The sequence below is a fragment of the Gopherus flavomarginatus genome, chromosome 20, assembly GCF_025201925.1.
Source record: "Gopherus flavomarginatus isolate rGopFla2 chromosome 20, rGopFla2.mat.asm, whole genome shotgun sequence".
NCBI lineage: Eukaryota > Metazoa > Chordata > Testudines > Testudinidae > Gopherus > Gopherus flavomarginatus.
This window is the reverse complement of record NC_066636.1, coordinates 503044-515902: the sequence shown is the minus strand read 5'-3', so window position 1 is coordinate 515902 and position 12859 is coordinate 503044. Positions and strand designations below refer to the sequence as shown.

General features: G+C 70.3%; 1 protein-coding gene across 15 annotated transcripts in view; it reads left to right on the top strand.

Annotated features, from left to right (window-relative positions):
* MEGF8 (multiple EGF like domains 8) overlaps nt 1–12859 on the top strand; it is a 62610-nt gene that overhangs the window by 10492 nt on the left and 39259 nt on the right. For 14 of the 15 annotated variants that reach the window (XM_050930433.1, XM_050930440.1, XM_050930431.1 and 11 more), the window contains 8 exons: nt 7–187; nt 1012–1157; nt 4709–4828; nt 5575–5732; nt 6172–6279; nt 7453–7600; nt 10149–10312; nt 11308–11499. In XM_050930433.1, coding sequence (XP_050786390.1) covers nt 7–187; nt 1012–1157; nt 4709–4828; nt 5575–5732; nt 6172–6279; nt 7453–7600; nt 10149–10312; nt 11308–11499 — 1217 coding nt within the window. The remainder of the gene's footprint in view (nt 1–6; nt 188–1011; nt 1158–4708; nt 4829–5574; nt 5733–6171; nt 6280–7452; nt 7601–10148; nt 10313–11307; nt 11500–12859) is intronic. The other variant, XM_050930430.1, reaches the window with a different exon arrangement.

The window sequence follows — 12859 nt, the reverse complement described above, 5'->3', positions numbered from 1 at the left end:
CCGCAGGCCGCACCGCCGTGGATGTCTTCTCCTCGCAGATGTTCCGTTTCCATCTGGAGAGGTGGCAGTGGGAGCGCGTGCTACCCGCCGGGGGGAAGGCACCTGCTGCCGCTGGGCACTCCATGGTCTTCCACCCGCCCTCCCGCGCCCTGCTGGTGTACGGGGGGCACCGGCCCTCCACAGCCCGGTGAGCAGGGGGGCTGGGCTGGGGGAACCAGGGAGAGGCTGGGGGCGTGGCTGAGGGCTGGGGAGCTCAAGGAGAGAAGGGGGCCTGGCTGAGGGGTCCAGGGAGAGGTAGACGCGTGGCTGGGAGCTGGGGGGCCCAGGGAGAGGCTGGGGTGTGTGGCTGGTGGGCCCAGGGAGAGGCTGGGGTATGTGGCTGGGGGGCCCAGGGAGAGGCTGGGGTATGTGGCTGGGGGGCCCAGGAAGATGCTGGGGGTGTGGCTGAGGGCTGGGGGGCCCAGGGAGAGGCAGGGGCATGGCTGAGGGCTGGGGAGGCACAGTGGGGGGCTGGGGGGCATGACTGAGGGGTGCAGGAAGAGGGGCCGTGGCTGAGGGGCAGAGTGGGGGGCTGGGGGATGTGGCTGAGGGGCCCAGGGAGAGGCTGGGCTGTGTGGCTGGGCCCCCAGGAAGATGCTGGGGGTGTGGCTGAGGGCTGGGGGGCCCAGGGAGAACCGGGGGCATGGCTGAGGGCTGGGGAGGCACAGTGGGGGGCTGAGGGGCGTGGCTGTGGGGCCCAGGGAGAGGCTGGGCTGTGTGGCTGGGGTCCCAGGAAGATGCTGGGTGCGTGGCTGAGGGCTGGGGGGCCCAGGGAGAGGTGGGGGCGTGGCTGAAGGCTGGGGGGGCACAGTGGGGGGCTGGGGGGCGTGGCTGGGGTCCCAGGAAGATGCTGGGGGCGTGGCTGAGGGCTGGGGGGCCCAGGGAGAGGTGGGGGCGTGGCTGAGGGCTTGGGGGGCACAGTGGGGGGCTGGGGGGTCACGCTCCCCGGCTGACTCCCCCTCCCACCCCCAGGTTCAGCATGCGGGTGAACAGCACAGATCTGTTCCACGTGGACCTGCGCCATTGGAGCCCCTTGCGCGGGCGCGACCCCCAGCACGGCCCCCGGGAACGCGCCTTCCACAGCGCCAGCCTGCTGGGCAACTACATGGTGGTGTACGGTGAGCGACCGCGCCCCGCGGGCTCCCCCCTCTGAGTCCCCCACGGGGACCCCCGCAGGGACCTCTCCCCAAGCCCCCTGCTGGGACCCCTTGACCCCCCTCTGACCCCCCACGGGGACCCCCGCAGGGACCTCTCCCCAAGCCCCCTGCCGGGACCCCTCTGACCCCCCTCTGACCCCCCATGGGGACCCCCGCAGGGACCTCTCCCCAACCCCCCTGCCGGGACCCCTTGACCCCCCTCTGAACCTCCGCTGGGACCCCTTGACCCCCCTCTGAGTCCCCCACGGGGACCCCCGCAGGGACCTCTCCCCAAGCCCCCTGCCGGGACCCCTTGACCCCCCTCTGAGTCCCCCATGGGAACCCCCCATAGGGACCTCCCTCCAACCCCCCCCGCCGGGACCCCTTGACCCCCCTCTGAGTCCCCCATGGGAACCCCCCATAGGGACCTCCCTCCAACCTTCCCCCTGCCGGGACCCCTTGACCCCCCTTCTGACCGCCCCGCCAGGGCACCCTCTCTGAGGCCTCCCCCGGGACCACCATCTGACCCCCCCCCGGAACCTCCCTGACCCCCTCTGATCCCCCTGCGGGGACCCCTTCTGACCCCCCCGAGGGGACCCACTGACCCCCCCAATGAGACCCCCCCCGACAGGTCTCCCCTGACCGCCCTCTGAACCCCCCGCACTGGGACACCCCCTCTGATGCTCCACCTGGGACCACCCTCTGATCCCACTGTGGGGACCCCTTCTGACCCCCCTGTGAGCCCCCTGCGGGGACCCACTGACCCCCCCCACTGGGCCCCCCCAGACAGGACTCCCCTGACCCTCCTCTGACCTCCCCCACTGGGACACCCCTGACCCCTCCACCGGGACCCCCCTTTGACTTCACTGCTGGGACCCCCTCTGCCACCCTCCCCCCCTCGTCGGGACCCGCTGCGAGGAAATGGGAATGTTCTTGATATTGGTATTTGGGGAGCATATGAGGGGGCAGTGTTGGCCTGGGACGGTTGCAGAGGAGTTGTGCTGGGATGGTCTTGGGGAAGGGAGGAGACCTGAGCAGGTAACCTGAGACACCGGGGGGGCTGGAGGGGAGTTTGGGGGGCCTGCCTTGGGAAAGGGAGGTACCTGAACAGGTAACCTGAGACCCCGGGGAGGGTTGGAGGGGAATTTGGGGGGCCTGCCTTGGGGAAGGGAGGTACCTGAGCAGGTAACCTGAGACCCCAGAGGGGGTTGGAGGGGAGTTTGGGGGGCCTGCCTTGGGAAAGGGAGGTACCTGAACAGGTAACCTGAGACCCCAGAGGGGGTTGGAGGGGAGTTTGGGGGGCCTGCCTTGGGAAAGGGAGGTACCTGAGCAGGTAACCTGAGACCCCGGGGGGGTTGGAGGGGAGTTTGCGGGGCCTGCCTTGGGGAAGGGAGGTACCTGAGCAGGTAACCTGAGACCCCCGGGGGGGTTGGAGGGGAGTTTGGGGGGCCTGCCTTGGGGAAGGGAGGTACCTGAGCAGGTAACCTGAGACCCCCGGGGGGGTTGGAGGAGAGTTTGGGGGGTCTGCCTTGGGGAAGGGAGGTACCTGAGCAGGTAACCTGAGACCCCCTGGGGGGTTGGAGGGGAGTTTGGGGGGCCTGCCTTGGGGAAGGGAGGTACCTGAGCAGGTAACCTGAGACCCCCGGGGGGGTTGGAGGGGAGTTTGGGGGGCCTGCCTTGGGGAAGGGAGGTACCTGAGCAGGTAACCTGAGACCCCCGGGGGGGTTGGAGGGGAGTTTGGGGGGCCTGCCTTGGGGAAGGGAGGTACCTGAGCAGGTAACTTGAGACCCCCGGGGGGGTTGGAGGGGAGTTTGGGGGGCCTGCCTTGGGGAAGGGAGGTACCTGAGCAGGTAACCTGAGACCCCCGGGGGGGTTGGAGGGGAGTTTGGGGGGCCTGCCTTGGGGAAGGGAGGTAACCGAGCAGGTAACATGAGAACCTGGCGGGGGGTTGGAGGTCAGGTGACACCTCTGCCCGGGACACTGGACAAAGGGCAAAGGCTGGGAGAGGAGCCGGGAGAGTCTGGGGGGAGTTTCAGTTTTGGAGCTCGTAGGGAAAGAGAGGGGCACCCTGACCAACAGGGCAGTGGCCTCCCTGGGGCCCCCAGATGGACCTAACTAAAGGGGATCCTGTTGTCTGTGCCTGCAAGACCCGTCCTGGCCTGTGTTCCTGTCGTCTGAATAAACCTTCTGCTTTCCTGGCTGGCTGAGAGTCCTGGGGAACCCCGGGGTGCAGGGCCCTGACTCCCCCACACTCCCTGACACCCTCTGACTCCCTGCCGGGACCCCCCGTTCCCCCTCTGACCCTCCCTATGGGGACCGCTCGACCCCCCTCTGTCCCTCCACCAGGACCCCCCATCCCTCCTGCTGGTAACCCCCTGCCCCCCCGGCCAGGACCCCCCTCCTCTTCCTACCCTGCCGAGACCCCCCTGTCCCTCCCACTGGTACCCCCTCTGACCCCCTGCTGGGACCCCCCAACCCCCATCTGATGCCCCTCGTGCCGGGACCCTCCGACCCCCCTCTGAAACCTCCCCAAGGGGACCCCCTCCCCACTGGGACCCCCATGACCTCCCTGCCGGGACCCTCCTCACCACTTGAGGCCCCCTCTGTCCCAGAATCCCCGGGTGATGCTCTGGAACTGCACCCCACAAAGCCAGACAGGAGTGTGGGGAGCTTCCTCTCCCTTGGGGCAGACTGTCTGCAGGGCAGGAAGCTCCCACGGCTTCATCTCCTGGGTCTCTCCTTGGAGCATTCAGCATCCTCTGCCCCTCCGTGCGCTTCCCACAGTGAGCCCCCCCCAGCGGGGTCCTGGGGGGGCCACAGGGTCCTGCACCCCCCACTTTGCAGTCAGACGTGACTCTCACCCAGCCAGTAACACAGAGGTTTATTCGATGACAGGACCAGGGTCTAACACAGAGCTTGTAGGTACAGCGAACCGGACCCCTCGGCCCGGTCCATTCTGGGGGGCAGTGAGCCAGACCCCCACATCTGCACTTCACTCCTCGTCCTCAGCCAGCTCGAGACTGAAAACCCCTCCAGCCCCTCCTCTCTGCTCAGCCCCTTTCCCGGGCCAGGAAGTCACCTGACCTCTCTGTCTCCCCCACCTTTAGCATCCCGTGGCGGGGGAAGGGCCTGCCCATTAGTTGCCAGGAGCCAGAGGGTCGGCCAGAAACAGGCCCCCCCACAGTATTCAGAAGGGACATTAAGAACAGCCCCACTTCATCACACCCCGCTCTGGCCTTGCACCCCCCACGAACCCCTCACCCCTACAGGGACTCTCCCGTGGTGAGTGCCCCCCCGTGTCCCTGGGCCCAGCTGGCACTGACCGCTGAGTGACACAACCGTATGCTGGCCCATCATTGTCGCCTATGTGCTCCCCCCCCGGACTCCCCCCCGAGCCCCCACGCCCCCATCCTGTTCCTTGCTCCATCATCAGCCCCCCCGTGTGGGGTCCATGAGTGAGAATTAGTCCCCCAAGGTCTGATCCCCGTCCCATCTGTGCTGCCCCCTCGGTCTGACCCCCCCCTTGCCCGCAGGGGGCAACGTGCACATTCACTACCACGAGGAGAAGTGCTACGAGGATGAACTTTTCTTCTACCACCTGGGCTGTCACCAGTGGGTGCCTGGCCAGGCACTGGCGCGGAGCCTGCCCCACGGTGAGGGGTTCAGCTACCCTAGGGAGCAAGAGGGGCAGGGGCTCCCTGAGAGTGGGTAGAGGGGGGATGCCCCAGGGGATGGGGGAGTGGGGGGGGGGCTGCCCCAGTGGCTGGTGCTCATGGGGGGGAGCCCTGGTGGATGGGGTGGGGTGAGGGGATGCCCCAGTACATGGAGGGAAGGAGGGGCATGGGCAGCTCCCTAGTGGATGGCAGGTGGGGGGCGGCCCACTGGGGGCCAAGGAGGCCAGGGGGCCAGTGGATCCTGGCGCCAGCCTAATGCTCCCATCTGGGCAGAGTGGGCTGAGTGGGCAGGTGGCCAGTGGATCCCGGCACCCGCCTGATGCTCCCCTCTCGGCAGAGCTGGCCGGGCGGGCGGCTGGGGGGCCGGTGGGTCCCAGCCCCTGCCTGATGCTCCCCTCTCGGCAGAGCTGGCCGGGCGGGCGGCCAGTGGGTCCCAGCCCCTGCCTGATGCTCCCCTCTCGGCAGAGCCGGCCGGGCGGGCGACCGGGGGGCCAGTGGGTCTCAGCCCCTGCCTGATGCTCCCCTCTTGGCAGAGCCGGCCGGGGGGCCAGTGGGTCCCAGCCCCTGCCTGATGCTCCCCTCTCGGCAGAGCCGGCCGGGCGGGCGACCGGGGGGCCAGTGGGTCCCAGCCCCTGCCTGATGCTCCCCTCTCGGCAGAGCTGGCCGGGCGGGCGGCCGGGGGGCCAGTGGGTCCCAGCCCCTGCCTGATGCTCCCCTCTCGGCAGAGCTGGCCGGGCGGGCGGCCGGGGGGCGCTATTCCCACGTGGCGGCTGTGCTGCAGGACAACGTGCTGCTGGTGGCTGGGGGATTCAGCGGGGCCCCCCGCGGGGACCTCGTGGCCTACAAGGTGCCCACCTTCGTCTTCCAGGTGCCCGCCCAGAACGTAAGTGACCCCTGGGGCTCTGCCAACCCCCCCCGTGGCCCCCCTGTCCTCAGCCTTTGCCACAGGGTCCGTCAGCTCTGCTAGCCCCCACCCCTCCTGCTGCCCCCCAGGACTCCTGGCTTCCCCTCCGTGCCCTGGGAGCTCATGGGAACAGATCGGGGACCCCCCCTCCCTTTTCCTGCCTGCGGAGGGGATCTGGGTGGGGAGACAAGGAGGCCCTGGCTTGCAGAGGAGCTGCCTGGGGGGCCATTATCCCCCTTGACCCCTCCCTGGGGTTATTGCTGCTCTACACGGGGAGACGGCCAGGGGCTCTCTGGTGTGGAGTTGGGGGGCGGGGGTGGTCTCTGGCTGGGGGGGAGGAGGGGTCAGGGGTTTGTGGTAGGGGAGAGGGGTTCCTGGCTGTCAGGGGCAGCCCCTCCCTCACTGCCCTACCCCCCAGTACCACCTGGATTACTGCTCCATGTACTCGGAGAGCAGCACCTGCGGGAAGGACCCCGAGTGCTCCTGGTGCCTGGATGCCTGCCAGAGCCCCGCGCCCCACAGCAACGTGAGTGACCCCCTGCTCCTCTGCTCCGCAGGGCCCTTCTTGGGGCTCTGCTCGTCCCCTGGGACCACCCTCCTGACTCCCCCAGCAGCCTGGCTCTGCCGTGGCCCCCTCAGGGAGTCCCTGGGGCCCCCACCCCCAGAGGGAGCAACACTCCCAATCTCTAGCTGCAGTGGCTCTGCCAGCGTCACGCAGGAGCGTCTGGACCCAGCCCAGGCAGGTCTTAGCGCCCTCGGCCCGGCCAGCTGGGTCTGGCCCGGCCCCATGGGCTCCCAGCCAGCCCCCTCCTTCCGGTCAGCCCCTAAATCCCCCCCCGTCTAGCTAGCTGTCTCCTGGAGCTGGAAGGGACCCCGAAGAGCCATCGAGTCCAGCCCCCTTCACTGATTGTGCCCCAGATCCCTGAGAGGCCCCACAGGGATGGAACTCACAGCCCTGGGTTTAGCAGGCCAATGCTGAAATCCCTGAGCGATCCTGCCCCCGCCCTCCGCCCCTTCTCTGCGGTCCCCAGTGACCAGGCCGCTGGGCCCCTCTCTGCCGTCCTCCTTCCCCCCGGCTGGGCAGGTCCCTGGGCCCCTCTCCTCAGCCCATTGCTCCCCTGGCCAGAACCGGCTGCTCCCCAGCCGGGCCGGGCCTCCCCGTCACCAGTCACTGGGTCCCCAATCTCCAGACCAGTGGCCGAGGTCCCAGCTGCTGGGCGAGGTCACACGTGGCCCCCTGCAATACCAACCCCCCTCCCACCCGCTCGCTCCACATGCAGCACCCAGGGAAACCGAGGCGCACACAGCGTTCATGCAAAATGCTAAGAAAATCCCCCACTTATCACACCCTCAGGGGTGAGGTACAGACACCTGGGTTCCCTCCCCGGCTCTGGGAGGGGAGTGGGGGCTGGTGGTTAGTGTGGGGGGGGGGCCTGGGAGCCAGGACTCCTGGGTTCCCTCCCTGGCTCCAGGAGAGAAGTGGGGGCTGGTGGGTCAGAGCAGGGGGGCTGGGAGCCAGGACTCCTGGGTTCTCTCCCCAGCTCTGGGAGGGGAGCAGGGGCTGGTGGGTTGGAGCAGGGGCTGGTGGGTTAGAGCAGGTGGGGCTGGGAGCCAGGACTCCTGGGTTCTCTCCAATGTGGGGTGGTGCAGTGGGGGCACTGGCCGTGTTTCCCCTTTGACGTCTGTCTCGCTCTCTCAGTGCCCCAGCACCGGCTGCCTGGGCCTGGCCCGGCTCCTGGTGGACTGCGAGTCCTGCCTGGCGTTTGGGGGGGCTGGCCCCCCTGTGCCCCATGCGCCGGGGCCCTTTGGCTGGTGTGTGCAGAATGAGACCTGCATGCCTGTTGCTGGTGAGTGCTCCCCTGGCCCCCGCCACACCTGTCCCTCTGCCTCCTCTCCCCCGGCCCCTCCCCACCCACCTCTCCTTCCGCTGGCCCCGGCCCCTCCCTCCCTCTCCCCCCTGGCCCCCTCCCCACCCGCCTCCTCTCCCCCGGCCCCTCCCCACCCACCTCTCCTTCCCCTGGCCCCGGCCCCTCCCTCCCTCTCCCCCCTGGCCCCCTCCCCACCCGCCTCTCCTTCCCCTGGCCCCGGCCCCTCCCTCCCTCTCCCCCCTGGCCCCCTCCCCACCCGCCTCTCCTTCCCCTGGCCCCGGCCCCTCCCTCCCTCTCCCCCCTGGCCCCCTCCCCACCCGCCTCCTCTCCCCCGGCCCCTCCCCACCCACCTCTCCTTCCGCTGGCCCCGGCCCCTCCCTCCCTCTCCCCCCTGGCCCCCTCCCCACCCGCCTCCTCTCCCCCGGCCCCTCCCCACCCACCTCTCCTTCCCCTGGCCCCGGCCCCTCCCTCCCTCTCCCCCCTGGCCCCCTCCCCACCCGCCTCTCCTTCCCCTGGCCCCGGCCCCTCCCTCCCTCTCCCCCCTGGCCCCCTCCCCACCCGCCTCTCCTTCCCCTGGCCCCGGCCCCTCCCTCCCTCTCCCCCCTGGCCCCCTCCCCACCCGCCTCCTCTCCCCCCGGTCCCCTCCCCACCCACCTCTCCTTCCCCTGGCCCCGGCCCCTCCCTCCCTCTCCCCCCTGGCCCCCTCCCCACCCGCCTCCTCTCCCCCGGCCCCTCCCCACCCACCTCTCCTTCCCCTGGCCCCGGCCCCTCCCTCCCTCTCCCCCCTGGCCCCCTCCCCACCCGCCTCTCCTTCCCCTGGCCCTGGCCCCTCCCTCCCTCTCCCCCCTGGCCCCCTCCCCACCCACCTCTCCTTCCCCTGGCCCCGGCCCCTCCCTCCCTCTCCCCCCTGGCCCCCTCCCCACCCGCCTCCTCTCCCCCGGCCCCTCCCCACCCACCTCTCCTTCCCCTGGCCCCGGCCCCTCCCTCCCTCTCCCCCCTGGCCCCCTCCCCACCCGCCTCTCCTTCCCCTGGCCCCGGCCCCTCCCTCCCTCTCCCCCCTGGCCCCCTCCCCACCTGCCTCTCCTTCCCCTGGCCACAGCCCCTCCCTCCCTCTCCCCTTCCCTCCTCACCCGCCTCCTCTCCCCCCGGCCCCTCCCCACCCGCCTCTCCTTCCCCTGGCCCCGGCCCCTCCCTCCCTCTCCCCCCTGGCCCCCTCCCCACCCGCCTCTCCTTCCCCTGGCCCCGGCCCCTCCCTCCCTCTCCCCCCTGGCCCCCTCCCCACCCGCCTCCTCTCCCCCGGCCCCTCCCCACCCACCTCTCCTTCCCCTGGCCCCGGCCCCTCCCTCCATCTCCCCCCTGGGCCCCTCCCCACCCGCCTCTCCTTCCCCTGGCCACAGCTCCTCCCTCCCTCTCCCCTTCCCTCCTCACCCGCCTCCTCTCCCCCCGGCCCCTCCCCACCCACCTCTCCTTCCCCTGGCCCCGGCCCCTCCCTTCCTCTCCCCTTCCCTCCTCACCCGCCTCCTCTCCCCCCGGCCCCTCCCCACCCGCCTCTCCTTCCCCTGGCCACAGCTCCTCCCTCCCTCTCCCCTTCCCTCCTCACCCGCCTCCTCTCCCCCCGGCCCCTCCCCACCAGCCTCTCCTTCCCCTGGCCACAGCCCCTCCCTCCCTCTCCCCCCGGCCCCCTCCCCACCCGCCTCCTCTCCCCCCGGCCCCTCCCCCCCGCCTCTCCTTCCCGTGGGCCCGGCCCCACCCGCCTCCTCTCCCCTCAGCCCCCTACCCACCCACCTCTCTTTCCCCTGGCCCTGGCCCCTCCCTCCATCTCCCCCTTGGCTCCCTTCTCTCTCCCCAACCTCTCCCCACCCACTTCTCCTTGCCCTGGCCCCTCCCTCCATCTCCCCTTTGGCCCCCTCCTCTCCCCCCGGCCCCTCCCCACCAGCCTCTCCTTCCCCTGGCCACGGCCCCTCCCTCCCTCTCCCCCTTGGCCCCCCTCCCCACCCGCCTCCTCTCCCCCCGGTCCCCTCCCCACCCACCTCTCCTTCCCCTGGCCCCAGTCCCTCCCTCCCTCTCCCCCCTGGCCCCCTCCCCACCCGCCTCCTCTCCCCCCGGTCCCCTCCCCACCCACCTCTCCTTCCCCTGGCCCCGGCCCCTCCCTCCCTCTCCCCTTCCCTCCCCACCTGCCTCCTCTCTCCCAAGCCCCTCCCCATCTACCCCAGCCCCCTCCCCTCCCCCTGGGCCCTGCCCCAAGCCTGAGGCTGGTCTGGGATCCCTCTAGGAGGGGCAGGTTGCCTGGGGGAGATGGACTGGGGGGGTGTCAGGAGGGGCTGTTGCATTTTGTGGAGAGGGGATTCGGGGCTGTATTTGCTGGGGGAGATGGGGCAGGGCAGGTGGGCTGCATTCCTGGGAGGTAGAATGGGGGGGGGGAAGGGGGTGTGGCAGGGGGCTGCGTTCCCCGAGGGGGGGGGCTGCATTCCTGGGAGAGAGAGGGGGTCTGTGGGGACTCATCCTGTCCGCCCTCCCCCCCACCCAGAACAGAGCCGGTGCCGTGTGGGGCAGATCTCGGGCACCTACGGCTGGTGGGGGCCACGCCCTGTGTTCATCACCTCCCTGGAAAGCTGCCAACACCTCAACTTCCTGCCCGGCCTGCACCTCATCACCTACCAGCACCCCCGCAACGACTCGCAGCCTGACAAGGTGGGGCAGCTCAGGCACCGGGTCCCTGGGGGGGCAGGGGGGCACTGCCGGGAGAGAAGTTTGGGCACTGAGTCCCCCATGTGGGGGCCGGGGGCCATTGCCAGGGGGGACAGCTTGGGCACTGGGTCCCCCATGGGGGGGTGTGGGAGGAGCTGCCAGGGGAACAGTTCGGGCACTGGGGTTCCTCATAGCAGGGTGAGGGGGCACTGTTGGGGGAAGCTCGCAGCACTGGCTGTCACGGAGTCCCCGGGTGATGCTCTGGAACTGCACCCCACCAAGCCAGGCAGGACTTTGGGGAGCCTCCTCTCCCTTGGAGCAGACTGTCTCCAGGGCAAGAAGCTCCCACGGCTTCACCTCCTGGGTCTCTCCTTGGAGCATTCAGCATCCTCTGCCCCTCCATGCGCTTCCCACAGTGAGCCTGACCCAGCGGGGTCCTGGGGAAGCCACAGGGTCCTGCACCCCCACTTTGCAGTCAGACGTGACTCTCAGCCAGCCAGTAACACAGGTTTATTCGGTGACAGGAACAGGGTCTAACACAGAGCTTGTAGGTACAGCGAACCGGACCCCTCGGCCGGGTCCATTCTGGGGGGCAGTGAGCCAGACCCCCCACGTCTGCCCTCAGCCAGCTGCAGACTAACAACCCCTCCCAGCCCCTCCTCTCTGCTCAGCCCCTTTCCCGGGCCAGGAGGTCACCTGATCTCTTTGTCTCCAACACCTTCAACTGGCACCTTTGCAGAGGGGGGGCCCAGGCCATCAGTTGCCAGGAGACAGTGTCAGGCATTTAGGTGCACTGGCCCCTTCCTCTGCAGCAATCACACCCCCTTATCCCACCGCCTAGATATTCAGTACTGCCTAGGGGACACTGAGGCACCAACACAGTAATCAGAGCAAACATTAAGAACATTCCCAGTTCGTCACACCGGCGGAGGTGAGCTGGCAGCACAGGGGTGCCCCGCAGGAGGGGCTGCAGCAGACTGACCCCGGTGCCCCCCCAGGTGTCCATCGTCCGCAGCACGACCATCACGCTGAGCCCCAGCTCGGAGATGGACGTCTCCCTGGTCTACAAGGGCTTCATCTACCCGCTGCTGGCCGGGCCCCCTCCTGCCCCCCACATCTCTGTTTGGGCCCGTGTGCAGCGCCTCCACGTGATCGCCAAGCTGGGCCGCGCCCCCAACGCCCCCGAGCTGGTAAGAGGCGAGCCGAGCTCGTCAAGGCTGCCCCAACGTGGGGCCTGGAGGTCTGTGCTGCAAGGAGCAGGCTGGGGGCGCTGTAGGGCAGAGGGTCAGCAGGGAGCTTGGCTCCCCCCGGCCTGTGGCAGGAGGAGATGGGGCAGGGGGTCAGCGGGGGGCTCTGGCTCCCCCTGGCCCAAGGCAGGAGGAGGTGGGGCGGGGGGTCAGTGGGGGCTGTGGCTCCCCCTGATCCCCGGCCCGTGGCAGGAGGATGTACGGTGCTGTGAGGCAGGGGTCAGCGGGGGGCTCTGGCTCCCCCTGGCACAAGGCAGGAGGAGGTGGGACTCTGTGGGGCGGGGAGAGGAAGTGGGGGGCACTGTGGGGCGGGGGGTCAGCGAGGGGCTCTGGCTCCCCCTGGCCCAAGGCAGGAGGAGGTGGGGCGGGGGGTCAGTGGGGCTCTGACTCCCCCGGCACGAGGCAGGAGGAGGTGGGACTCTGTGGGGCGGGGAGAGGAAGTGGGGGGCACTGTGGGGCGGGGGGTCAGCGGGGGCTGTGGCTCCTCCTGACCGCCGTCCCGTGGCAGGAGGAGGTGGGACTCTGTGGGGTGGGGAGAGGAAGTGGGGGGCACTGTGGGGCGGGGGATCAGCGGGGGCTGTGGCTCCCCCTGACCCCCGTCCCGTGGCAGGAGGAGGTGGGACTCTGTGGGGTGGGGAGAGGAAGTGGGGGGCACTGTGGGGCGGGGGGTGAGCGGGGGCTGTGGCTCCCCCTGACCCCCGTCCCGTGGCAGGAGGAGGTGAGACTCTGTGGGGCGGGGAGAGGAAGTGGGGGGCACTGTGGGGCGGGGGATCAGCGGGGGCTGTGGCTCCCCCTGACCCCCATCCCGTGGCAGGAGGAGGTGGGACTCTGTGGGGCGGGGAGAGGAAGTGGGGGGCACTGTGGGGCGGGGGATCAGCGGGGGCTGTGGCTCCCCCTGACCCCCGTCCCGTGGCAGGAGGAGGTGGGACTCTGTGGGGCAGGGAGAGGAAGTGGGGGGCACTGTGGGGCGGGGGATCAGCTGGGCTATGGCTCCCCCTGACCCCCGTCCCGTGGCAGGAGGAGGTGGGACTCTGTGGGGCTGGGAGAGGAAGTGGGGGCTGTGGCTCCCCCTGACCCCCGTCCCGTGGCAGGAGGAGGTGGGACTCTGTGGGGTGGGGAGAGGAAGTGGGGGGCACTGTGGGGCGGGGGGTGAGCGGGGTCTGTGACTCCCCCTGACCCCCGTCCCGTGGCAGGAGGAGGTGGGACTCTGTGGGGCGGGAAGAGGAAGTGGGGGGCACTGTGGGGCGGGGGGTGAGCGGGGGCTGTGGCTCCCCCTGACCCCCGTCCCGTGGCAGGAGGAGGT